The 24,804-nt window shown below is 39.1% G+C and overlaps 14 protein-coding genes across 14 annotated transcripts; 7 read left to right on the forward strand and 7 right to left on the reverse strand.

Moving 5' to 3' along the window:
• Positions 1-39: 39 nt before the first annotated feature.
• MMS4 (Mms4p) lies at positions 40-2,118 on the forward strand (the record flags this gene model as incomplete). Its single annotated transcript, XM_056223497.1, has 1 exon — positions 40-2,118. The coding sequence occupies one exon, from the start codon at positions 40-42 to the stop codon at positions 2,116-2,118; it is 2,079 nt and encodes a 692-aa protein (XP_056080455.1).
• A 235-nt stretch (positions 2,119-2,353) lies between these two features.
• Positions 2,354-3,226, reverse strand: FES1 (Hsp70 nucleotide exchange factor FES1; the record flags this gene model as incomplete). Its single annotated transcript, XM_056223508.1, has 1 exon — positions 2,354-3,226. The coding sequence occupies one exon, from the start codon at positions 3,224-3,226 to the stop codon at positions 2,354-2,356; it is 873 nt and encodes a 290-aa protein (XP_056080456.1).
• Positions 3,227-3,601: 375 nt separating this feature from the next.
• Positions 3,602-5,863, reverse strand: EXO84 (exocyst subunit EXO84; the record flags this gene model as incomplete). The annotated part of the gene is made up of 1 exon (XM_056223519.1): positions 3,602-5,863. One exon carries the CDS (start codon positions 5,861-5,863, stop codon positions 3,602-3,604), a length of 2,262 nt encoding a protein of 753 aa, XP_056080457.1.
• Positions 5,864-6,266: 403 nt separating this feature from the next.
• SIF2 (Sif2p) lies at positions 6,267-7,892 on the forward strand (the record flags this gene model as incomplete). Its single annotated transcript, XM_056223530.1, has 1 exon — positions 6,267-7,892. The coding sequence occupies one exon, from the start codon at positions 6,267-6,269 to the stop codon at positions 7,890-7,892; it is 1,626 nt and encodes a 541-aa protein (XP_056080458.1).
• A 355-nt stretch (positions 7,893-8,247) lies between these two features.
• Positions 8,248-9,237, forward strand: YMC2 (organic acid transporter; the record flags this gene model as incomplete). Its single annotated transcript, XM_056223541.1, has 1 exon — positions 8,248-9,237. One exon carries the CDS (start codon positions 8,248-8,250, stop codon positions 9,235-9,237), a length of 990 nt encoding a protein of 329 aa, XP_056080459.1.
• A 237-nt stretch (positions 9,238-9,474) lies between these two features.
• On the reverse strand, positions 9,475-10,566 carry VID24 (glucose-induced degradation complex subunit VID24; the record flags this gene model as incomplete). Its single annotated transcript, XM_056223552.1, has 1 exon — positions 9,475-10,566. The coding sequence occupies one exon, from the start codon at positions 10,564-10,566 to the stop codon at positions 9,475-9,477; it is 1,092 nt and encodes a 363-aa protein (XP_056080460.1).
• A 684-nt stretch (positions 10,567-11,250) lies between these two features.
• SND3 (Snd3p) lies at positions 11,251-11,817 on the forward strand (the record flags this gene model as incomplete). The annotated part of the gene is made up of 1 exon (XM_056223563.1): positions 11,251-11,817. The coding sequence occupies one exon, from the start codon at positions 11,251-11,253 to the stop codon at positions 11,815-11,817; it is 567 nt and encodes a 188-aa protein (XP_056080461.1).
• A 565-nt stretch (positions 11,818-12,382) lies between these two features.
• IML3 (Iml3p) lies at positions 12,383-13,120 on the reverse strand (the record flags this gene model as incomplete). The annotated part of the gene is made up of 1 exon (XM_056223574.1): positions 12,383-13,120. The coding sequence occupies one exon, from the start codon at positions 13,118-13,120 to the stop codon at positions 12,383-12,385; it is 738 nt and encodes a 245-aa protein (XP_056080462.1).
• A 290-nt stretch (positions 13,121-13,410) lies between these two features.
• Positions 13,411-16,302, forward strand: AIM3 (Aim3p; the record flags this gene model as incomplete). The annotated part of the gene is made up of 1 exon (XM_056223587.1): positions 13,411-16,302. The coding sequence occupies one exon, from the start codon at positions 13,411-13,413 to the stop codon at positions 16,300-16,302; it is 2,892 nt and encodes a 963-aa protein (XP_056080463.1).
• A 261-nt stretch (positions 16,303-16,563) lies between these two features.
• Positions 16,564-17,007, reverse strand: CMD1 (calmodulin; the record flags this gene model as incomplete). The annotated part of the gene is made up of 1 exon (XM_056223598.1): positions 16,564-17,007. The coding sequence occupies one exon, from the start codon at positions 17,005-17,007 to the stop codon at positions 16,564-16,566; it is 444 nt and encodes a 147-aa protein (XP_056080464.1).
• A 505-nt stretch (positions 17,008-17,512) lies between these two features.
• On the forward strand, positions 17,513-18,862 carry ALG1 (chitobiosyldiphosphodolichol beta-1,4 mannosyltransferase; the record flags this gene model as incomplete). Its single annotated transcript, XM_056223609.1, has 1 exon — positions 17,513-18,862. The coding sequence occupies one exon, from the start codon at positions 17,513-17,515 to the stop codon at positions 18,860-18,862; it is 1,350 nt and encodes a 449-aa protein (XP_056080465.1).
• Positions 18,863-19,402: 540 nt separating this feature from the next.
• Positions 19,403-20,110, reverse strand: YSA1 (ADP-ribose diphosphatase; the record flags this gene model as incomplete). Its single annotated transcript, XM_056223620.1, has 1 exon — positions 19,403-20,110. The coding sequence occupies one exon, from the start codon at positions 20,108-20,110 to the stop codon at positions 19,403-19,405; it is 708 nt and encodes a 235-aa protein (XP_056080466.1).
• Positions 20,111-20,409: 299 nt separating this feature from the next.
• SUS1 (Sus1p) lies at positions 20,410-20,849 on the forward strand (the record flags this gene model as incomplete). Its single annotated transcript, XM_056223631.1, has 3 exons — positions 20,410-20,474; positions 20,556-20,695; positions 20,770-20,849. The coding sequence occupies 3 exons, from the start codon at positions 20,410-20,412 to the stop codon at positions 20,847-20,849; spliced, it is 285 nt and encodes a 94-aa protein (XP_056080467.1).
• Positions 20,850-21,156: 307 nt separating this feature from the next.
• CYC8 (transcription regulator CYC8) lies at positions 21,157-24,186 on the reverse strand (the record flags this gene model as incomplete). The annotated part of the gene is made up of 1 exon (XM_056223642.1): positions 21,157-24,186. The coding sequence occupies one exon, from the start codon at positions 24,184-24,186 to the stop codon at positions 21,157-21,159; it is 3,030 nt and encodes a 1,009-aa protein (XP_056080468.1).
• Positions 24,187-24,804: the final 618 nt, after the last annotated feature.

A 24,804-nucleotide genomic window follows, 5' to 3' on the forward strand; every position in this document is an offset into this window, starting at 1 on the left:
TGTAACAAAATAACAGAACCAGCTATCCCCGTGAGGAAAATGAGCCCATTAATTGAGTTTATTGACGATAGGGATTCAAAAAACGATACCAGCATTCAGATTATCGATGGTCCCTCAAATATTGAAATTATTGCTCTATCAGAATCAATAGATCAAAATGAGTGTAAAATGTCACGCGAAACCTCAGCGGATGTAATGCCATCGTCACCACAACGGAGGTCTTGTGTTTCAGACGATCTTCAAATTATTGAACCGAACAAATCTATTGAACTTTCAGCGCCATTCTTCCAGGATATCAGTGCAAGCAAACTGGATGATTATTCCGCAACAGCAAACTTCATTGCTGAGTCCTCTTCGAGAAATGAAAACAATTCAGGAGGAAACGCAAAGAGGCTTTTAGATGATCTTATAAATGACGAATGGTCAGCTGATATTGAGTCGAGCGGGAAGAAGCAAAAAAAACATCAATATAACTTGAAGAGCATAGCAAAGAAATGGGCAGTACCGTCTTCTAATAATTTGAAGCCTATTGTTAACAATAACGAATGTAAAGAACAAGAAGTTGTAAAACCCAATAATGGTGCTACTGATAATGAGAAATCACTGATAGGGACAGCCAATATACTATTCGATTTTCCGTTATCTCCAGTAAAATATGAGAATTCAGCTGAAGGAAAGCATGCTTCGCTTGTTAATCATAACTCTTCGCCAGAACGTAACCGAGAGACCTTAGTAGAACAAAACCATGATGAATTTTTGAAAGTCGTAGAGAAAAGAGTACACAATAAAGGTGAAGACGATTCTGAACATCTTCCAAGAGAAAAGAAAAGAACCATAGCGTTATCAAAAACACTGATGAAAAGTACTAAAGCACCTGACACAGTAGAATTAAACCTTTCCAGATTTCTTGATTACTCAGATAGTATTAGCGATAATGCTCTTTCAACACCTATTAAGGAGAGTAATGTGGTGAGGACTGGAAGCCAGCCGGTCTTCCAAAACGCTAACCATTTCCAAGAAGCAAGACGAACCAGAACTTCTGCAAATGATGACAATAAAGGTACTCAAAACACCGCTAGAGAAGTATCACAACTAGAAAGTTATATTGTTTATGGACAATATTTTTCTAGAGAAGAATCAAAGCACAAAATACGGCATCTATCAAAAGAGAACAAGAATGCTTTTAAAAGAGTTAATCAAATATATCGAGATAATGTAAAAGCACGCTCTGAGGTAATTATAGAGTTTTCGCCGAGCCTTTTCAAGTTGTTTCAAAAGGTTGAGGGCAACTTACAGCAACAGATAGCTCCTGCAGTTATTCAATCAAGCTATGACGATTCTATACCTCTTTTAAGATTTCTTCGGAAATGTGACAGTATCTACGACTTCAACAACGATTTCTATTACCCCTGCAATCATAAAATTGTTGAAGAAAACGTTTTAATTTTATATTATGATGCACAGGAATTTTTTGAACAATATACTTCACAAAAGAAGGACTTGTATGGAAAAATACGCTTTTTTTCGAAGAATGGTAAACATGTGGTTCTTGTTTTAAGTGACTTAAATAAACTCAAAAGAGCAATTTTCCAGATAGAAAATGAAAATTACAAAGCCAGAGTACAACAAAGATTGTCAGGAAGTGAAGAAACATCAAGACCTAAAAGTAAAAAATCAAGCCAAGTTGGAGAATTAGGGATAAAAAAATTTGATTTAGAGCAACGGCTGCGTTTCATCGATAGAGAATGGCATGTTAAAATACACACCGTTAATTCGCATATGGAGTTTGTTAATTCTCTACCGAATCTGGTATCATTAATTGGAAAACAGCGTATGGATCCTGCAATCAGGTACATGAAATATGCTCATTTAAACGTAAAATCAGCTCAGGATAGTACGGAAACATTGAAGAAAACGTTCCATCAGATTGGGAGAATGTCTGAGTTGAAAGCAAAAAACGCTGTAAGTTTATATCCCAGTTTTCAATCACTATTTGAAGATATGCAAAAGGGAAGACTTCAGTCAGATAATGAAGGTAAATATTTGATGACTGAAGCCGTAGAAAGAAGACTGTACAAACTGTTTACTAGTACTGATCCTAATGATGCTATTGAGTGATAATCAAAGGCGAATAATTACGCAGAAACATATTATAAGTCAAAAGGCCCACGAAAATCGTTGCAGCTTCATTTCCCCCTTCTGATCCTTTTGATGAATTCCATTTTACAAAAAGTGCTACTAATAAGTATTTATAATAAGATAAGATAAAATAATGTTAATAATGCATGTTCGCCATTTGGTCAGACAGGGATGAAGTTATGAATGTAATGTTCTTTTACTTCTATGAATGTAATCATAATACATACTTTACGGCTAATAAATCATCTTCGTTAAGTCTGTCCTTTAAAGGTTCGATATGTTTATAACCTTCACTTAATTTGTGCAGTTCTTGCTCATTAAATTTTATTCCAGAGGAAATCAGGTGAGAGAGAAAAGACAGAACTCTATCTATGATGTTCAAGTTGCTCTCGTCAGACAAGCATTCAATTGTACTCTCAACCACTCCGTCCTTTCGTAGCACATTGATTAGATTTTCGTCAATATCAACAGATGACAGAAACGCGGTTAATAATGCAACAGCTCTCATTTTCAGTTTGGGTGTGATAGTGGGGTCGTTTAATACAGGTGCAATGCAATCTAGCCCACTTAATTTGAAGAACTCTTCTGAGATATTTTTATGGTTTCTTATTAGATTGGATAACGCATAAAACGCTTTTGTTCTTACGTCAAATGGCTTTGTCTTTTCGCTAGCTATTTCAATAAGGCTTCGCAGACCGTTGTCATATTTCATGAAGTTATTCTGTGAATTCAAGTTGTTTTGCACCGCTGTACCTATAACAGATAAAGCAGCAGCACGCAATTCTTCTTCCTTAGTTTCAACAAGAATATCTAACAATGGCTCCCACAACTTTAAATTTTCAATATTATTAGCATTGTCTAAGTTCTCAATTAGCATTTCAAAATTGTCAAATGCGACCAGTTTGGTTTCCAAGTCAACCTCCGGGTTCGTGATAACGGCCATGGATTCCTTCATTAGGGTAGGATCATCAGGGCCGCCACCGCCAAATAGCTGCTGTAACAACTTGGGATCAGGTTGGCCGGCCCTGGCCATAGCTTCTTTATCGCCTTGGGAGTTCGCAATAGACCACTGCAATAGCTTTTCCATTATTATTTGTGTTTTTATCTAACTTTTCTATTTCTCGTTGAAAACAGTATAGCTTTCTATGGGGTGACGGTAGCGCTGATATAGCTAATCGTTAGTTTATATGTAAATTTTCGCCAATAATCCCTAGATGCCTTAGTTAGTTTTTCACTTTTAAAAAAACTTCCAGAAGATTCTAGCCTAATAATAAAAATCACTGTAAACGAATCTTCAGATTGCCATCTTGATTAGACCTAAAATTAGAAAGGTATTGGTGGACAAATTGGTCGCAGCACACGTAAAGATATCAAGACACTGTTCAACAAGCAATGATGTAGGTATATACCGTACTTATTTGCTATATATATTGAAGAAAAAGTTCGCTTTCCGTGGTCTTGCTCAACGGATTTTATCACTGTTCTTTTTGATAAATTCGTCTAATTTGTAGACAAAATCCAGCCCAACTGCTTTCAATCCATCTATTTGCCTTCTGGATGACTTAATAGAACTTGGCGATAGCATTTCGTCGTTTAGTAGTTGCTTATCTATCAATTTAAAATGGTTATCCACTTCTTCACTACACCAATCTACTAGAATGGACGAAATCTTACCGCCAAGCATCTTGAAGATATCCCGGAAGTCTTCCACCGTTTTTTTGATGGTTTGAAACCTAATAACAGCTAACTGAGTCAAATAGTTCGTGGGGTTGTCCACTGACCCGATTTGTAAAATTAGATCTTGAATAAAATTGGATCTATTCTGTAAGAAAAGATCGAGGGCTTGTTCAGGCAATCCCAACTTAATCATGTTTTCAGTACCAGTTTTCAAATGCAATATTTCATTTGATGACAAGATACTCTGAGAAATTTTGCTGGAGATGGCATGTCGTCTTTGTTCAATTTTCAAAGATATGAGATTATGTAACATTAACTCTTCATCAGAAATTCTCTCGAAGAGTTCCTCCAGTTGTGATTCGATATCCAATAATGTTTCTACAGCAGTTTCAAATTTGAGTCTAGCTAATTCAATATCTATCTCTTCCACGCCATCATCTAGAAATCTAAGCCTCTGAGCAGTAGAGCTCATATCCCTTGATCTTGGTCTCGAATGCATTGATAGTGTTAGGTTCTGCAAAAGATATTGATCCATCGCGCCTGTTATATTCCGGCCAGGGGTGATTGAAGCCCCCATACTCCGCCTTTTATTTTTGTTTGGGCTTCTATTGTTTTCTCTACCTGGAGTTTGTTGTGTAGACTGTAAATATCTAAAAGATTCTCTAATACGTTTAGAGTTCTCTTCTTCTACATGAAAAATGTCACATAGATCATCCTTGGCCTTTCTTATCACATCCAATAACTTAGAGCATTCATCTGCCTCTCTACATTCGTACAAACTTGAATTCGAATTGCTGAACTTAAAAATAAGCCTCTTACTGGAAAACTCTTCTCTTGTGACGGTAACATCCTTTAAAGGATAACATTGGCTTACTATGAAGTCATTCTGTTTATCTCTTGATTTGTCAGCGATAAGTACCAAATCATTTAAAATGAAAATCTGTACCATTTGTAAAGGTTTACCAGTGGTAGTGTTCAATTCAATCCAATTTACACTATTCATTAAAATATGCCTTCCTTTCGTTGAATTAATAAATTTCTGAGCACCCTCGACATTTTTAAATAATTCGTCTAGTTCAGTATCCCAAAATTTCTCCAATATAAAGACGCTCGATCTGTCCCTTTTCGTAAAATTTTCATTCTGTCCTGCTTTTAAAGGAGGAAGCAACGCTGGACTGCCAATATGACTTTCCGCTTTATTGGAATTATCTTGCCTCTCCTTATTTATTTGTTTTTGTAATTGTAACCTTTTTTCAGCTATTTTTGTGTATTGATTCAGAATCTCGTTTAGGTCATTTATATTTGTCCTAACTCTTTTCAGCTCCAACATGGCAATATTTAGGTCGTTGTTCACCGTCATAATTTCGTTATATGATTTATTAATGTTCAACTTTACTTCTTCTTGAACCTGTATGGATAAATCGGTCAAATTTGACGTAAATTTGTCAATAGTAATAGCACTCGCGTTGCCTAACTTGTCATGAACAAAATCTTTAGCATTAAAACGTGGGTTTGCCAACACTTTCCTTAGCGACATGCTATTACTGAAAAGATCGTTACTGCTAGAAGGCATTATAGTACTTCTCATGACCGATCTAGCAGGAACCTTGTCATAGGAGCTCTCATTTAGGGAGGCATCAGTAATTGAAACGTTTAGGTTGTTGGAAAGGCCTGTAGAACTGGCCGATTCATTCTCTGTAGTAAAGCTGCTATTATTATGACTGTTATTCATATTATCATTTGGGATTGTCATGTTTGGCATATCAGGTAGGGGCATTGAATAATCTAATGTTGGGGGAGCATAATTTGTATTATGAATCGATAGCCTTCTTTGCATTGAAGTAGCTACCCGATTTCTCTCCCTCGCATTGATGGTTGGTAATGTATAGCTAGTAGCAGAGTCCTTGAGATCACTATAAGGGTTTTTTTTGTTTTTTTGCTTGGGCTTAGCAGGTGATGGAGGAGCCTTTTGCTTTGCAGGAGAACTCGCAGACATTTTTACATGTTTCCAATTGTTTCTGGCCTTCTTCAAAGAAAATTCTACCATTGTGATGGTTTTGAAATTGAGTATTCCAGTCAGTTACTTCTTGTTTTATGTAGTACCTGAGCTTCTCATTCATTCGGCTTTGCTTAGGCCCTGCAATTAGACATGATAGTTGTGGTTTCTGTACCGTTTTTTTCCAGTCCTTTATTTTCATGGAGCGCATCTAAGCAAACGAGAAATAAACAAAATGATCAAGAATATGCATTGACATCGAAGAAATTACAAATGTGTAAAACGACCTTTTCTCATCTAAGGTTTGTGAGATTTATTACAATAAGTTTGGAGTGGGGATTAAGGTTGTTATTTTTTTTTTTAGAGGAGTGATTGTTCTCGGTAACAGCTGCTAACCCTAAGAAGAATAATCGTAATAAAAACAAGAAAGGTAGAAAAGGGCCTCAATCGGAGAATGAGTATAACAAGTGAGGAGCTAAACTACTTAATATGGAGATATTGTCAGGAGATGGGGCATGAGGTGAGCGCATTGGCCCTACAGGATGAAACAAGAGTCTTAGAATTTGATGAGAAGTATAAAGAACACATCCCTCTAGGTACACTGGTAAATCTAGTACAGAGAGGAATTCTGTATACGGAGAGCGAGCTGATGGTTGATAGTAAGGGCGATATTAGCTCTTTAGATGAACGTCATCTCTCTGACGATTTCAATTTGGTTCAGGCGTTGCAAGTGGATAAGGAAAAGTTCCCCGAAATTTCTTCTGAGGGAAGATTTGCTTTAGAGAATAATTCCGAGAATAGTAAAGTAAGCAAAAATGGAACTATTTTGGCTGAAAGGGCAAACCAAGAAGATGATACTACTTCTATCAGCGCCAAGGATAACTTAGATGGGTTTGTCAAGACGCTGAGGGAGATAGCAAGATTAGATAATATTGTTTCGTCTATCTGGAATCCCTTGGATGACTCTATACTTGCATATGGTGAAAAAGATTCTGTTGCAAAACTAGCTAAAATAATACAAACAGATCAAGAAGGACGAAAGCTCTGGGATGTCATTATAATAGCGGAATTAAGACACCCCTTCGCTTTAAGTGCTAGTAGTGGTAAGACAACAAATCAAGTTACATGTCTTGCTTGGTCGCAGGATGGTAATTCAATTGTAACAGGTGTGGAGAATGGTGAGTTAAGATTATGGAACAAGTCAGGTGCACTTCAGAACGTTTTGAATTTTCATAGAGCGCCTATAGTCTCTATCAAATGGAGCAAAGATGGAACGCACTTTATTTCCATGGATGTAGAAAATGTCACTATACTCTGGAATGTTTTGAGTGGTACCATCATGCAACATTTTGACTTAAGAGAAACCGGCAGATCTTCTACTAATTCGGAGAACAATACTGATAGGGATTCACTTGGTGTTGATGTTGAATGGGTAGACGATGACAAATTCGTTATTCCCGGCCCTAAAGGTGCTATTTTCGTATATCAAATTACAGAAAAGACACCTATTGGCAAACTCGTTGGACATCATGGGCCTATCAGTGTCCTGGAGTTTAACAACTCCAATAAACTCCTACTAAGTGCTTCAGATGACGGTAGTCTAAGAATATGGCATGGCGGTAACGGTAATTCCCAAAATTGCTTCTACGGGCACTCACAAAGTATAGTATCGGCGTCATGGGTCGGTGATGACAAAGTAATATCATGCTCAATGGATGGGTCTGTTCGCCTATGGTCATTGAAGGAGAATATACTATTAGCTCTATCGATCATAGATGGTGTCCCCATTTTTGTTGGAAGATTATCACAAGACGGAGAAAAATACGCAGTCGCCTTCATGGATGGGCAAGTGAATGTCTATGATCTGAGAAAACTGAGTAGTAATCCACAGAATCTAATGCAGCAATCTTTATATCACAGTAGCACTGATAACGTTTTAGTTCCGAAACCTATTCCTCTCTACGCTAGTTATCAAAGTAGCCAAGACAACGATTGCATATTTGACCTGTCATGGAACTGTGCGGGTGACAAGATTTCTGTAGCATACTCACTTGAAGAGGGTTCAATTGTGGCAATATAAATTCTTAAGTACAATACATATATAGATCACTTTATCATTATTATTATCATCTCTTATTCACCAAAGGCAAAGAGTGAAAAATTGCGCAGTGTAAAACGCCGCGGCCCATTCGCGTGTGTGACGTTGTACAGAAATCTCGAAGAGTCATCACTTTGAAGATAACGACCGCTCTCGATGAGAAAAGACAATAAGCTTTGATTTTTTCATATTTTTTAAGCGTTATAGCTGGAATCGGTTTCTTTAGCTTATTTTCTAACCTTTTGGCTGATAGAATTACGATTGATACCTAGGATTGGCAATAGAAAAGAGAAGAAATCAGTACAATAAATTCTGTATATTATATTTGTAGTTAGTCATGAGTGAAGAATTTCCTACGCCGCAACTCCTGGATGAGTTGGAAGATTCTCAGAAAGTTACCAATGTGAACGGGAAGAAAGAGTTAAGTCCTAATCGTGTATTGAAGGATATTTTTGCTGGTACTGTCGGTGGTATTGCGCAGGTTCTTGTAGGGCAGCCATTTGATACAACAAAAGTTAGACTTCAGACGGCTACTACAAGGACAACAACGTTGGATGTATTGCGTAACCTAGTAAAAAACGAAGGGGTATTTGCATTTTATAAGGGTGCATTAACACCATTATTGGGAGTAGGTATCTGTGTCTCTGTACAATTTGGTGTGAACGAGGCCATGAAAAGGTTTTTTCAAAATTATAATGCTTCCAAGAATCCGCACATAAGCCCACAAAATGTTGATCTTTCACGTTCAAATACCTTGCCACTGTCTCAGTACTACGTTTGTGGGTTGACGGGTGGAGTAGTGAATTCGTTCTTGGCATCGCCCATTGAACAAATAAGAATTCGTTTACAAACACAAACGTCGAATGGTGGAGACAGAGAATTCAAAGGACCATGGGACTGTATTAAGAAGTTGAAGGCTCAGGGAGGCCTGATGAGAGGTTTATTTCCCACAATGATAAGAGCAGGACATGGTCTTGGTACATATTTTCTTGTGTACGAAGCATTAGTGGCCAAAGAAATCGGTACGGGTTTAACAAGAAACGAAATTCCACCTTGGAAATTATGCCTGTTCGGTGCATTTTCCGGAACAATGCTATGGTTGACGGTCTACCCATTAGATGTCGTGAAATCCATTATACAAAACGATGACTTACGAACACCTAAATATAAGAATTCTATTTCTTATGTAGCAAAGACAATTTATGCCAAGGAAGGTATCAGAGCTTTTTTCAAAGGGTTTGGTCCAACAATGGTTAGGTCCGCGCCCGTTAATGGTGCCACGTTCCTGACGTTTGAATTAGTCATGAGATTTCTGGGGGAAGAGTAGGAGAGTAGGTATGTAAACATCATTTATAGATATATAGGAAGACATGTTGTAACCATACAATATAGAAAAAATACACTGTTTATTTTTGTTAACACCTATATAATACCAAAAGACTGTTATATATATATATAGATTGTTATGTTAATTGTTACAGAATATATGAAGGAAGAATATGCATAAAATCTAAAAGTAATGGAGGATGGGAGGGTATGCAGGTAAAAATGACTATATCACAGGTCAAGCAAACTCAAAAGAACAATCACTGGATTCGAATTTGCTTTTCAGGGATGGTACTAATTCTAGTTGTTGAAATTTTTCGGCATCCTGGTGATAGTAAAACCCTTGAACGTTACCAGTAACTTGATCGTGGACAATGTAATAAAACCCATCGTAGGACGCACCATCCACACCTCCCATTAGCAAGGCATCTGGCACCAAGAATTTCTCCTTCCATTTCATGAATATAAACCTTTCATTCAAGTAATCATCGAATTGTTTCTCTTGACTGAAAATCCTTGATATGTTGGAAGCATCTGTACTCAATGTAGTGGGTAGTTGTTGGTGTGATTGTGGATTCTTGGCCACATCCGAAGCGGAGCTGTCATCTGTTGCTTTGAGATTATTCTTTTGGCTCATTAAAAAAAGTTGTCTAAAAGAGGGGAAATTTATCCAGTGTTCCAAATCAGTTTGATCTGTGGCTTTATATTCGTTTAAAACAGGTTCGTCTTTCCAACTAGAGGACAAAAAGCCTAGTTCTTTGTGATTTACGGCGTAAGCTTCAAAATATGTACTGATTTCCGGGTGTTGGTTGGTAAGACCTCTTATCGACAAAAAACCAGATAAATGAGGAGAAAGTGACGAACAGTGACCTGTTGGCAAATTAACGGTTTTCAAGTTAACTGTAACCTGATAGCGTTTGTAACCTGATATCTGGTAACCGGTGAACTGCATTCTTGGTTTCAGGTAGTTCGTGCAACTCGTGTAGTTGAATGCGGAAGCCACCATGACTGGATCTTCCGGACAATATGAGGACTGATCCTCAACAATATACTTCTTCCTGGTTGACCCATTAGGTGTATGGGCAAGTTGCTGTAAGGAGGACAGCGAATCCCTAGAAGCGCACTTGTAAAGATCGTGATCTTGTAAGTAACGATGACGATCATGAAGATGAAAGGGTGAGGTCGACGTTAAATTGAAAGTAATAGGATACTGTTGTCTAGAGACAGGTGGAACCGCTTTCGGTTCTGGCGAAGCCGCTTGCTCCTTGTGCTTGAAAAGTATCGCTTTGGATTTCTCCGCTACACTGTTTACTTCAGGGTTATTGATCATGACTCAAAGCTTCTGATTTGTGTTGGTCCCGTTCACAAGACGCCACAATGATAGAGGAAAAAAGAAGGTTGGACAGCCTCCTATGAAGGAGAAAGTGAAAATTCTGGATGAGTTGAAAGCCAGAAGACCGTAATATATAAATTTCTAGTTCTGTAGAAGATGCAAAAAAAGAAAAAGATATGGTATGCAGAAAAAGAAATGATATGCTATTATCCTCGCGATTTGTCATTATAACAGGCAATCACGCTGGAGAAAGCCGCACACCTTCCTCCGTTTCTTTTGCTCTGCGAGTTTTTCCGGAAAAGAAAAAACCGAAAATTAAAACCCGCCTACCCCGCGGGGTGGGGGAGGGGTCACCGGAACAAATCGGATAATCCCTCTTCTGAGATTACGTATCGCTCTTCACGGCGATGGAATCCAAAGAAAAGAAAAGAACAGCACTTTATACGGATTGCGCGCCCATTCACCTTTTTTTTTTTCATATCTTCGAAGTTTGCCACTGCCTTCTCAATTTCTTTCTTATTTGGCGGCCCGGTGGCCGAACGCGCCAAAACCGAAACGCTTATAAAGTGTAGTTGCCTTGCTCTTTCATTCGTTACAGGTAGAAGAACACTTGCCATTTACCTTTTATTGGAAACTAAAATTCAGATCAGTACAACCAGTGCAAGAGAACCCCAGCCTACCATGAACCCTCAAATCAGTAACATTATCATCATGTTGGTCATGATGCAGCTCTCCCGTCGTATAGATATGGAAGACCCAACCATTATCATGTATATTAGAATTTTATACTGTTCTTCCATTTCCATCTCCTGGATCATCTACCAAATGGCCAGGAAGAGAATCGTTGCCAAGAACGACATGACCACCATGAAATACGTCGAACCTGGCAATGCTATGTCCGGCGAAGGTGAAAAACTACAAGTCACTACCGTAAGAGACTATGATTTGAAGGAAATAGACAGTGCTATCAAGTCTATTTACACTGGTATGGCCATGATGGGTTTCATGCACTTTTACTTGAAGTACACCAACCCATTATTCATGCAATCCATCTCTCCAGTGAAGAGCGCTCTGGAGCATAACGAAGTGAAAATCCATCTTTTTGGTAAGCCCGCAACCGGTGATTTGAAGAGACCATTCAAAGCTCCCTCTTTGTTTGGCGGTATGGGTCAAACTGGTCCAAAGACCGATAAGAAGTCTATTGAAGAAGCAGAAAGAGCTGGTAACGCTGGTGTTAAGACTGACTGATTCGGTCCAATGCGAAGTATGTGTTTTTTAAGTTATTATATAACAATGTATTCAATTGTTCTCTCTACGTCATAGCTACAATGTTATATAAAAAAAGATATAATAAGATAGAGCTGAAATAATTGTGTATGCTTTCTATATTGTCATGGAGTTTTTCTATGGTAAAGTGAGATGAAGAAGAAGGAAGTTCCTCGTTTTCGCTTTATTAGGCTTATCATTTTTCAGAAAACGAATGGTGTCGTCTTTTTTTCCTCATGCTTGTATGATTGCCGCTCAGTCCGCTAATTGCGTTCACTTTACCTGATCTTGTGCAATATTGATGGAATTTATACTGTAGATGCTCTATGTGCGAATGTTGGTTCATGACGGCTGTCTGTAGAAATGTTGTGCTAAGCTTCCTATATGAAGTGCTACGGTCACGGGAAGTTCTCTGCCGATCATCGTAGATATAGTGAGCCGAACATCACAGGTGATAATGATGAGTCATGAAAAATCAGGGTCTTATGTGTACAACCAACAACGGCAGGGTCGCGCTTTTATATCTTTCTGAATAGTCTTGATAGTATCATTCACTGATGAACTGGATTGACTGAAGAACGACAGCGAGAACTCTGTCCCTGAGAGTTCGTGTCGACGTGACTATGGATTCTCTCATTATCTTCGTGTGCCCCGCTAGTATGATAGAAGTCAGGGGTAACCTTCCCACTGCCATCCCTGTCTCATTGTAAATGTAAGGTACGATTGCGTCGTTATACGGGTGCATAGTACTACCATAGCCGAGAGCCAAGCCCTCGCAGCTTTCCCTCGGTATTTCTATATTGAATTGCCGCAAGTTTTTGTCATGTGTTACTGGTTCGAAATAGAATTTTGAGCTAAACCAGGTAATCTGTTCGATGTTCTCCTTCGTTACGTGCACGATGCTGGCGTCTGCTAACTTGATCATCATCATCTGATCGAAACGGATCGGCCACATTATGACGCCATATTCTGCCTTCAGCCATTTTAATACAACCTCATTACGATTGTTTGTGCCACAATAGCACAGAAACATCGGCACTTCCATTTTCGAATCCCCCAAGAAAATGAACTTAGAGTACGTATTCTCATCCAAATTTGAGGTGTCCAACTTCAATTCGTAGCGAATATACTCGCTGGCTGCGGAAGCACCATCAGGACTACTGGGGACCCGTATGGTTTGAATATCAAAATCAACTTCTAGGTTCAGCAATTGGTTCAACTGCGCCATATCATTTTCCAATGAAAGCAGTTTGCTGATCCCTAAAAACTTCCAAGTATAAGGCATTCCATTCAAAGGAAATATCTTGATGCCTATTGACAATCAAATTAGATACTTCACTCTCTGTGCATCCTACCACGATTGTTCGCCTGTTTCATATCGGCACTGCCATTTTTTTTTTTTCATTATACCGCAGGATCTGCCTAAATCGCGCTTCAGGAAGAACAGGGACCACCCTATTTTTTCTTAATTTTAAATGAAATTAGGTATGTACTTAAATGGTTAAGGTTCTTTGAGTTTACATAATCGTGTGTGTTCGAGAAACGTCTTAGGGAAAAGCCAACTGATTAAACGGTATGGGATTTTGGGAGAATAACAAAGATTCCATCGCCTCAGGGCTAAAAAGCGCTGGTAAATACGGCTATCAGGGAACAAAGTATGTTGCCAAGACAGGGTATAAGGCAAGTAAGAAGCACTATAACAACAGCAAATCACGTAGGGAAAAGAAAAATGGTAAGAAAAATTCAAGCGATGAAGAGTATGAAAGCGAAGAGGAAGAGTACGAAAGGAAACCCACTGATATAAGAAATTTGAAAGACCCGAATTCTTTCCCTCCTCCACCTTTAAAACCTGGACAAAGAACGTATACAAGTCAGCAGCAGCAGCAGCAGCAGCAAATTCCAAATGGACAGCCTAACTACGCTTCTCAGGGGGCATACCAAGGCCAACCCTGTACAGAGCCGATAGGCCAGTCGCCATATCCACAACAGCAGTATTCACAATATCCGCAGCAGCAGTATTCACAATATCCACAACAGCAGCAAGCTGCTATTCTGGGGCAGACGCCTGTATCTGGAGAGCAAATGGCACCATACAGGCCCAATTCTAATGTAAACAGTCTCCAGTCTCTGCCACAGTCAAATCAGCCTCAAAATCCTATTCAAAGTCAGGTGTCTTTGAACTCTGGATCCCATCAAACTTCAGGATTACCGCAGCAAAATCCACAATATAGCGCCCAATCATGTAATTCAGTGGCACCACTGTCTTCTCAGAACAATCTTCCGTATCAGCAGCCGCAGCCATCTCAGTACGGATCGCAAGGCTCATCAGATCTCGGACAATCTCAACTTCCACTGAATCCACAACGGATTGAAAACACACAGCAGCAGTTTTCAGCACAGTTTGATCAACGGGGTTTACCGCCACTTGAACAATCTCAACAGCAGCAGCAGCCATTACCACCCCGGCGCGGTCAACCAATTCCAGCCACGCCCGGACAGTTTCCGTCAAATGATTTCGATCAACAACAGCAACAACAATGTATGAACCAAGAATACGCACCAATACCGTATAGCAACCAATTTAACACAGCAGGAATTCCAGGGACAGCTACAATCCCCTCTGTGGCGCACGGTCAGTCCATAACAAACGCTACGAACATGCAAGATGCAACTATCAGCTATGGAATTTCACCCATACAAGTTCAACCTCCGACTGGTGGGCAACCACCTGTACCTGTAAGGATGCAGGTGCAACCACTACAATCAATTCAATCGGGAAATGCTTACCAGGCTGGTTCCACCTTCGATTCTACTTCGTCAACTCCTCATTTCCAAGTCACTCCGTTTGATCCAGACGCACCTATTCCTAAACCTAAGATTGATATGCCTATGGTAGACGTGAATAGTCTTCCTCCACCGCCCACTCATAGAGATAGGGGGGTAGTTGTAAAGCAGGACTCTACGTTAAGTGCCGGAAGTTCGCCAGCTCCTGGTAAGAAAATACCACTTAAAACGGAATCCTCTTCCGCTGTTTCATTGCCACCAAGGAATCCACCTACTAGTACTGATAATGAACTTAAATCTGGAACTGATGAGAGTACTACCGAATCTTCTATTCTAGGGCATTATGATGTGGAATTAAACATTTTGCCACCCCCAAAACCTTTCAGACATGGCCTTGGTTCCGTATCCTCTGAGTATACTGGGCAAACTGCGCCGGAACAAAAAGCTCCAACTCTTCCTTCTCGTAACGGTATTGAGCCTCCTTCTCAGCTATCTCGAGGCGGTTCCGAAACTACAGACTCGATTGTGTCAATGAATTCTGCTAAAACTCAAGATGCTCCGATTTCTAATTTTTTACCTCCACCAAAGCCATTTAGACATACTGAATTACAACGAAATCAAAGTGCCAGAACATCATTTTTGGAAAATAAAAATGAGGTTTTGCCAATACCCTCTTATGAGGAAGCTAAAAATATTGAACCACAATTACTATCTCAGTCGAAGCCGCAATTTCAGTCTCGATCCGGAACAGCACATATGGAGACACAACCTATCCAAAACTTTCAGCCACCGCCAAAACCATTCAGACGGTCACAACCATCTAAAGATAATAATGATGGCTCTTATAACATTGATGGAAGGGAGGAGAATAATGGTCGGGGTCGTGGCCGTATAGCTAAAAACAGTGAGAGCGATGGATGTGACTCCAATAGTAGGAATTCTTCAGAAAACGATGGTGTGGATCACGTTGGGACTTGCCACGGTAATTTTGTGAGTGAAGGCTCACTGACACCTCCCGCTCCGTCCAGATCTGAAAAGGTACGTGAGACTATTACAACATCTGGAGGTGAGAGTTTAAAAGGTGCCAATGTTAATGAAAAGCCATCATCTTTGTCGAGCTCCCCAATACAGGTACCAGGGTCTAATAGGAAGGCACCTCCACCTGTTGTAAAGCCAAAACCTAAAAGTTTTTCTTTGAAGGTGAATGAATCTTCAAATGAGCCTACTACTAAAGGAACTACAAACCCATTAAAAGAAAGTGGGGAAGTTGAAGTACTAAAAACCATTACAGATGAGTTGTCTCATTTCAAGTTGAGAAAAACCAATGTCAATTTGGAAGAACTGGGGAGTTTGAAACATGTAAATGAATCCAGCCCGGTTCAATCAGACCTGGATGATAAATATGTGTCTGCATCGGGATCTATAACACCTCCAAGGCCGCCACCTCCTAGGACAAGCGTAAAGAAGGTGCCACCTGTTGTCCCGAGAAAGAATGACAATCTAAAGAAAAAGCCACCAGTGGTCCCTAAGAAAAAAATGCTCTTAAGATCGCTCGAGCCAAGACCAATCAAAATGGAAGGTGTGGATTGGGGTGACAAATCTGATGGGAACGATAACTTGAATCCTTTCGAAAGGTACAAACGAAACGTTGTCCCACAAGAGGAAGATAGACTGCATAAATAAAGATAAGTACAACACTATAAAACATCGAGTCTGGTATTGAAAGGATCAACTTATGTACTTTGGCAAAAATTTGTATTCTGTATTTAGGTTGCTTTCTCTGGCATATTACTTATCTATATAAAATAATACTAGGCCTTTATATCTACGTATGGATTGTGTTTTTGAGTGATTATCAAGCTTTAGATGAAACGATACTCAACGAATAATATAAAACCAAATTGTACGGACAAGATAGTAGGAGCGAAAAGTCACAACGACATATCATTTAGATAACAAAGCAGCAAATTGTTGAATGTTGATCTCACCAGACCCATCACTAACCTCTCTTAGCATATCGTCTACTTCGGCATCGGTTAATTTTTCACCAATAGATGTCAAAACATGTTTCAGCTCAGCAGCAGAAATTAAACCATCGCCGTTCTTATCGAATACTTTGAAAGCTTCTAATAGCTCTTGTTCGGAGTCATTTGATTTGAGTTGACGAGACATTAGAGCCAAAAACTCACTGAATTCAATTTGGTGGTTGCCATCTACATCTATTTCGTTCATCAAATCATTGACTTCTGCTTCACTGGGTGAAAGTCCCAATGACCTCATCACAGTGGCTAGTTCACTGGAAGAAATAGAGCCATTGTTATCCTTATCGAATAGAGCAAAGGCTTCTTTGAATTCGGCAATTTGTTCTTCAGTAAGATTGGAGGACATTTATGTTTTCTTGTATTGATTCGGTATCCTTCTTGTTGTTTGTTAGCTTCTAGTACAAACCAAAGTCTGTGTCTGTTACAAGTACCCTTGTGAGGTGACAAGATCTCTTGTTAGACACCTTCTTACGCGGAGCATAAAAAAATCCAAGAATAAAGGTGTGTCACTGTATACGGTAACGAACCACAACCTAAAAATATCTCAAACCGGGTGGAAAAGATGGCTCCAAGTAGTATTGCGATAAATAATTGATTTATGTAGTTCTGGTCTTGCCCACATGTCTTTTTTTGCATTGCTAGCCATAACTTTTCTATCTAGCATCCTGATATGACGTGTAGGTGAAATAAGGTCAATTCGAGTTGGGATCGTCTTGTACGTTTCGTCATAGAAAGCACATAAGCAATTATCAAGTCAATTTACTTCGGTATATTGGATAACTACAACAATTGTAAAGTTTACCGAAGGATAATCGTATCAGCTTTTTCAAAATTATTATCAACCAGCGAAGATGTTTGTGAATATTTCAGGATGGTTACTTGCCTTATTAATATTATATGTGTCCATACCTTTAGTGGTTTATTATATTATTCCTTACTTATTTTATGGTACCAAGTCCACCAAGAAGAGAATAATCATATTTGTGCTCGGTGATATAGGTCATTCTCCAAGAATATGTTACCATGCCATAAGTTTCAGCAGGTTAGGTTGGCAAGTTGAGCTATGCGGTTACGTCGAGGACAATTTACCAAAGAATATTTCCAGTGATCCAAATATTACCGTTCACCATATATCGAACTTGAATAGAAAGGGAGGTGAAACTTCAATTACATTTATTTTCAAAAAGGTGTTTTTCCAAGTTCTGAGTATTTTTAAGTTACTTTGGGAACTTAGAGGAAGTGATTATATTTTGGTTCAGAATCCTCCAAGTATACCTATTCTTCCAATCGCAGCGCTATACAAGCTGACAGGTTGTAAACTGATTATTGATTGGCACAATTTAGCATATTCAATATTGCAACTCAAGTTCAAAGGGAATTTTTACCACCCTTTAGTGTTGGTATCCTATATGGTAGAGATGATATTTAGCAAATTTGCCAATTACAACTTGACTGTTACTGAAGCAATGAGAAAGTATCTAATCCAAACCTTCCATTTAAATGCAACGAGATGTGCAGTCCTATACGACCGCCCGGCTTCCCAATTTCAACCCTTGGCAAGTGACGTTTCCCGTCAAAAAGCCTTAACTACCCAAGCCTTTATGAAATCCTATATTCATGATGATTTTGATATAGAGAGAGGTGATAAAATTATTGTAACTTCAACATCATTTACACCTGATGAAGACATCGGTATTCTTTTGGGTGCTTTGAAAATTTATGAAAATTCATACATCAAATTTGATTCAAGTCTGCCTAGGATACTCTGTTTTATAACAGGCAAAGGACCGCTAAAAGAGAAATATATGAAGCAGGTACAAGAATATGACTGGAAGCGTTGTCAAATCGAATTTGTATGGCTATCAGCAGAAGACTATCCAAAGTTGTTACAATTATGTGATTACGGGGTATCTTTGCATACTTCAAGTTCAGGATTGGATCTACCAATGAAAATTTTAGATATGTTTGGTTCAGGTCTTCCTGTCATTGCAATGAACTATCCAGTACTTGATGAATTAGTGCAACATAATGTGAATGGGTTAAAGTTTGTTGATAGAAGAGAGCTTCATGAATCTTTGATTTTTGCTATGAAGGATGCTGATTTATACCAAAAATTAAAGTCAAATGTCACGCAGGAGACCAAGAACAGATGGCAATCTAATTGGGAAAGCACAATGAGAGACTTGAAGCTGATCCATTGAATTCATACAAACAAACAAAACTTGAAAAATTACAATGGATTATGCATTGCGGAGATCATTTTTTAATTAGTTATATAATACCGTATCTAATACACGATCGGAATTAAGTATGTTTCAAAGTATCTGACGTGGATATTAGTGCTTTTCGGGGAGCTTAAGTTAGCAAATATTTGTCAATCAACTTGGGATGGGCGGCCAAAAAAACAATCTTTGCCGTGGCTGAAAGCAAATAGCTCTTTGAAACGCTCAATGCATTATTTTTGTATTACTCTTTTTTCTTTATTACTTATACATGGCACACAGACTTTGATTTATATGATCGAGTTTTTAAGGCGACTAACCTGATACCCGTTGGTTTCCGCCCGCTCTAATCTGGCACCCTGCTGGCATCATTAATTATTTTCAATAGCAATACTTTGATGCTGCTCTTCTTTCAAATGTAGAGCTTCGTTAAATTGTAAGCAGCATGTTACAAAATTATTTGCTTTTCTTATAATGTTCTGTCTATTCTTCATACAAAATTGCTATTTATTCCATTATTTATTGAATATGGTATTGTTTAGCCATGAGAATACCTTGAGCTACGTTTTGAACACGCGCATCTAATTTATAGCCTTGCTGATCCAATTTGACCATTTCATCTGGAAATTTGTGCAACTCGACGCTAAAACATTCGATAAATTCGTTATCTTCCAATTGAGTTACTGGTTTCTGATTTTCAGGTAAACTCATGTCAACTTCAATAGTAACAAGACAGAGGTTAGTATTAGTGAAACCAGGGTCATTGAAAACGGTTGGACTTTTAGAAATGATTTTGCCACTGTAACCTGTTTCTTCCTTTAACTCCCTCAAGGCAGCGGTGTCAACATCCTCACCCGCATCTATCAAACCAGCTGGCATTTCAATGCATACACCCTCAACTGGAGGACGAAATTGCTTTTGTAGTAAAATCTCATCGGGTTTGCCATCCTTGTATTTTAGAATGGTTAAGATACCAATTCCGTCCACGCCACCAGAATTTCTAGTAGTGCGAACTGCGCTATCCCATTCCCTTTCCTTCCCATTTGGATCTTTGTAAATGATTTTTTGTAAACCAATCCATTTACAGTCTGAAGTGTCTTTGACATGACGAGCTTCAATTATTTTGGCTTCTTCAGGCTTACCCTTAACAGCACTCATTGTTCCAAATAGTCTTCTTGAACTGGAGGAAATAGGTCTTATGCTTCTCGAGAAAATCTGAGAAAACATTTAAGAATGGGAAGTAAGGGAAGTAAGGAAAGAGTATTCACCAAAGCATATGTATTTGGTTAATATAAAGGCTGATCAGCGTTATGTAAAACTGCCAAGAACAGCAATTGGCATCCCTTGCGACGTGTGTTTGCATGCCGGCTCTTCCCTCCTTCATGAAAATGAAAATGAACAAATATGAAAAATAAAAAATTATAATAGTCATGTGCATGGCTTGGCCTTATAAATCGCAAACTCATTAGTAATATTAGAGGTAATTCAGCACAACTAAGTTGATCCTTGCTTTCCTTTTGATAACTATGGATACTACAAAACTAAAAGGTCAAATCCAAAAATACCTTGTAGAATCAGGAAATTATGAATTGTATGATACAGCTTAATGGAGGATGTCCTTTTTTCTAAAAATCTCTTTTACTGACAATTCAAATCCCTATTATGTTTATAGAATTTCAAATGAATTAAATGCCAGACTGCTTCAAGAAGGTTGGGTGGATAAAGTCAAAGATTTAACCAAGTCAGAAATGAACATTAATGAATCTACAAACTTCACACAAATCTTATCCACTGTAGAACCGAAAGCATTAGGTATGAAATTATTCTCTCACTAATTTTATTGGAAAAATATAATACTAACGGTAAAAATTGTGATCTTTTTCTAGAGATGGTATCGGATTCAACAAAAGAAACTGTTCTGAGCCAAATAAGGCAATTTCTTGAAGAGATTGTAGATACAAAATGAAGGACACACAAATTTAAACCTTTACTCCCACTATTGCTGTGTATGCCCATGAGAAAAAACTTTTTAAGCAATAATAGATTTTAAGTATGTAATGATACAAAAGAATAATATACCTATATGCACAAACATATATACATATATTTGCATATATGAAAAATAACTTTGTTAATGTTACTCAACTGTTTCTTAGTTTTATCTTTATTTATATATGTATCCACAACATAATGAATGAATTCTTCAAAGTTACACAACATTACCTGTTGATCTCATAAAATTAGTAGACTAATTCATCAATGCAAACTTTTTATTAGTCATCATAGTTTTCATCTTCTTCCACTTGTCTTACCACATTTTCTCTTGGAAGTATACTTTCCTGTGGAGATTTTTCTTGAGCAGTTTGCTCTTCCTCGCGCATCTTGGCTTCTTCTTTCACAGTTTCCATCGTTTCCAAAGTAGGTTTGATTACTGTTATCGTTCTATCAGGAAGTTCTTCCTGTTGTGGTCCAGTTTTTTCGGCAGCTGCTGATTCCTTTTCTTTGATAGGAGAAGTTGATGCCCCACCTTCACCAGTAGTGTTGTTTTCTTCTCTAGAATGTTCTTTTACGTCGCCTTCCAGTGGACTTACCTCAGTAGGGCTAGTGGCAGTAGATAACTCCATAGTCTCGGCCGTATTTTGGTCATTCGCCTTTGCTATTGAATTCTCTGACGATGAAGTCTGATGTGTACCAGATTTTTTTGCTTCCACGTTGGACGCCATCATGGAAGGAGGAACAGAAGTTGTTTTAATAGTTCCTTCATTAATGATAGCTTCTTCTGAAGATTCTCCCGTATGATCTGCTGGAGGTATCGAGTTTGCCTTAACAGGCCTTTCTTCTTGTGAAGTATTACCTGAATTAGACTCCGCCGTTGCTAGCGGTGAGTTGCTAACCTCAGGCTTTGAATTGTCTTCAATTGTATTAACGGTATTAACTAGTCTGTTTATGTTTGAATTCGGAGAGTTCAATTTTTGCTTCTTTGGCTGCGGTTCATTGTTTACGGTTATTGTCATAGAAGCTTGGTTTGGAACGGCGTGAGCTGGTTGATTAGGGGACTTTGTGTTATTTTCTGGATGGGTGCTACTGGATACGGCGGCATCCACTAAAGTGTGAATGGCATTTCCCATGTATCTCTTTTGAGGTAAAGCGTTCTGTTCTAGGTTATGCTGAATTAAAGGTTGGGAAGCTTGAGCTTGAAGCTGACCTTGCAATTGCTGTGGATGTTGGATAGATTGAAGTTGTTGTTGTTGAGATGGGAGTTGAGAGCTTTGCAAGTGATCCATGGTCTGTGCAGAAAATGGTTGCAGTTGATGAGCTTGTATAACAGTTGGTTGGGTGACGTACGGTTGGCCTTGCTGGGGATTTAACATTTGTACAGAGACTCCCTTTTGTTGCTGCTGTTGTCTTGATAAGGCTTGCAATTGTTGTTGTTGTTGTTGTTGTTGTTGCTGTTGTTGTTGTTGCAATTGTTGTTGTTGCTGTTGCTGTTGTTGTTGTTGTTGTTGTTGTTGTTGTTGTTGTTGTTGTTGTTGTTGTTGTTGTTGTTGTTGTTGTTGTTGTTGTTGTCGTTGTTGTTGCGCTTGTGCTTGTGCTTGTGCTTGTGCTTGTGCTTGTGCTTGTGCTTGTGCTTGTGCTTGTGCTTGCGCTTGTGCTTGTGCTTGAGCCTGTGCTTGTGCTTGTGCTTGTGCTTGTGCTTGTGCTTGTGCCTGTGCTTGTGCTTGTGCTTGTGCTTGCGCTTGCGCTTGTGCTTGTGCTTGTGCTTGCGCCTGAGCTTGTGCTTGGGCCTGAGCTTGCAGTTGAGGGGAAGTTCCATTACTATACATTGTTGCAGAAGAGTTAATAGGAGTCTGTTGGGCAGGATGTTGTTGTTGTTGTTGTTGTTGTTGTTGTTGTTGTTGTACCATTGAGGCAGCAGCGTTAGCAGACTGAACTGGGATTCTGACATTTAATGGATTACCTTGATCGTTAGGTTGCAACGTAGGCTGTAAAATCACAGGAGGTGGTGCGGGTGAGGCATTTGTGGGGGCACCGTTTGATTTGTTCATATTGCCTGGATTTTCCAATTGTTTCGTTAAAGCTTCTAATCTTTCTCTGATGTGAACATTATTTACGTCTAATCTTGCAGCTTGCTTATACGCGTCAAGAGCGTCAGATAGTTGATTATTACAAGTTTCATAGAGCGTACCAAGATCATACCAAACCTCACTTATATAAGGATTCAATCTTATAGCTCTTGTATACGCGTCCAAGGCGTCTCTGTACTGAGAGATTTGGTAGTATAATACACCGATCGAACACCAAAAGATAGGGTTTCTTGAATCTCTATTGACAGCTTGCTGGAAAGCATCATATGCGGCAGTATAATCTGTTCTAATCATATGCACTCTACCAAGATGGTACCATGTAGTCGCATCAGAGGGGTCAGCCTCTAAGGACTTTAAGAGATAGTCTAATGCCTTTTGAGGATCGTAGAATTGTACATTACTCATGCCGTAAAGACAACCCAATTGTTGTAAAACTTTGGCATGGTGTTGATTTTGAGCCAAGACATGCTCGTACGCCTCTTTCGCACCTTGCCATTCACCCATACTTTCCAACACACTACCCAATTGGAACCATATGTCCCATTCCTGCAAGGGTGCAGGAGGTTGAGGAAGGATGTATCTGAAGCATTCTAAAGCTTGAGACCATTTGCCCTGATGTTTGTAAATAATACCCAATCTGAAATAAATCTCATTAGCCTTTTCGAAATGAGGGTCTAACTCCAAAACTTTAGCAAAGGCTTCTTCAGCATAGTCTAAGGAACCGTATCGGTCATAAAGAATACCGATACCGTGCCATAATTTCGGTACGTTGGGGTTACTGAGGTGGTACAGCGCTTGTTGGTAGGCATTGTAAGCTCTTTGCAAATCATCCAGCATTAGATAACAATGGCCTAAAGTAGCCCACACGTCTGATAACTCAGGATTTACCAAAAGAGCCCTTTCATATAATTCTGCAGCTCTTTGAAACATGTCTCTGGAACGGTACAGATGAGCCAGAGAGGTCAAAGCCTTCGCAGAGGAGGGGTTGAATTGTAAAGTGGCATCATATGCCATTGCAGCCCTGTCACCATCGCCAAGAGTTTCTGCCAAAGAAGCAATGGAGAGCCAGGTTTCCGCAGTTGATTGGGTTAAAGGGTCCAGCGGCTGTTGAGGAACTGCTGCCTGCTGTTGTTGCTGTTGCTGTTGTTGTTGTTGTTGCTGTTGCTGCTGCTGCTGAGCAGGCTGTTCTATTATTGTTTGTTCACCTCCCGGATTCATTTTTCTTAATTTTTTTCCAGTGGTAGTTTGTTTGTTGTTGTTACTGTGGTTGCTGTGATTGTTGTACTAGTCTGAAGGCTTATAGTAGTAAAAAGAAAAAGAGAAATATGGGGGGAAGAGGTAACGGGAATACGCCTCTGGTTCAAAAATTAGTGACGGTGTCGTATTTGGCTTTGTTGATCCTTGTTCTTTCAATTGAACTCCTGACGTGGTTTGCAAAAAACTAAGAACAGAAAACAAAAACCAAAAAGACAAAGAAAAAAAATGCGCTTTTGCTTTGATAATCGGAAGGGAAAGAAAGACCGACCGAAGAAAAGAAATATAAAACAAAATTAAAGGAACTGTGTTTGTTGTTCGAGTTGGATAGGGGAAAACGCCAAAAAAAGATGGAGTACAGTACACGGGAGACCAGTGGCTAGCGACGGGAGTGGCAACGATCGGGAAGAAGCGGAGAAAACAAAGACTGGACTGACTGACTGACTGAGAAAGTAGAGCTAGAGCCGATACGGCACCCATGCGATACGAGAGGACGGAACGGTATGGTACGTGTAGTAAGTTTTACGAAACGAGAGGACACGACGTGGCACGGCCCACGTTAAGCCAGTTGCTATTTAGCAT

The sequence above is a fragment of the Saccharomyces mikatae genome, assembly GCF_947241705.1.
Source record: "Saccharomyces mikatae IFO 1815 strain IFO1815 genome assembly, chromosome: 2".
NCBI classification, from domain to species: domain Eukaryota; kingdom Fungi; phylum Ascomycota; class Saccharomycetes; order Saccharomycetales; family Saccharomycetaceae; genus Saccharomyces; species Saccharomyces mikatae.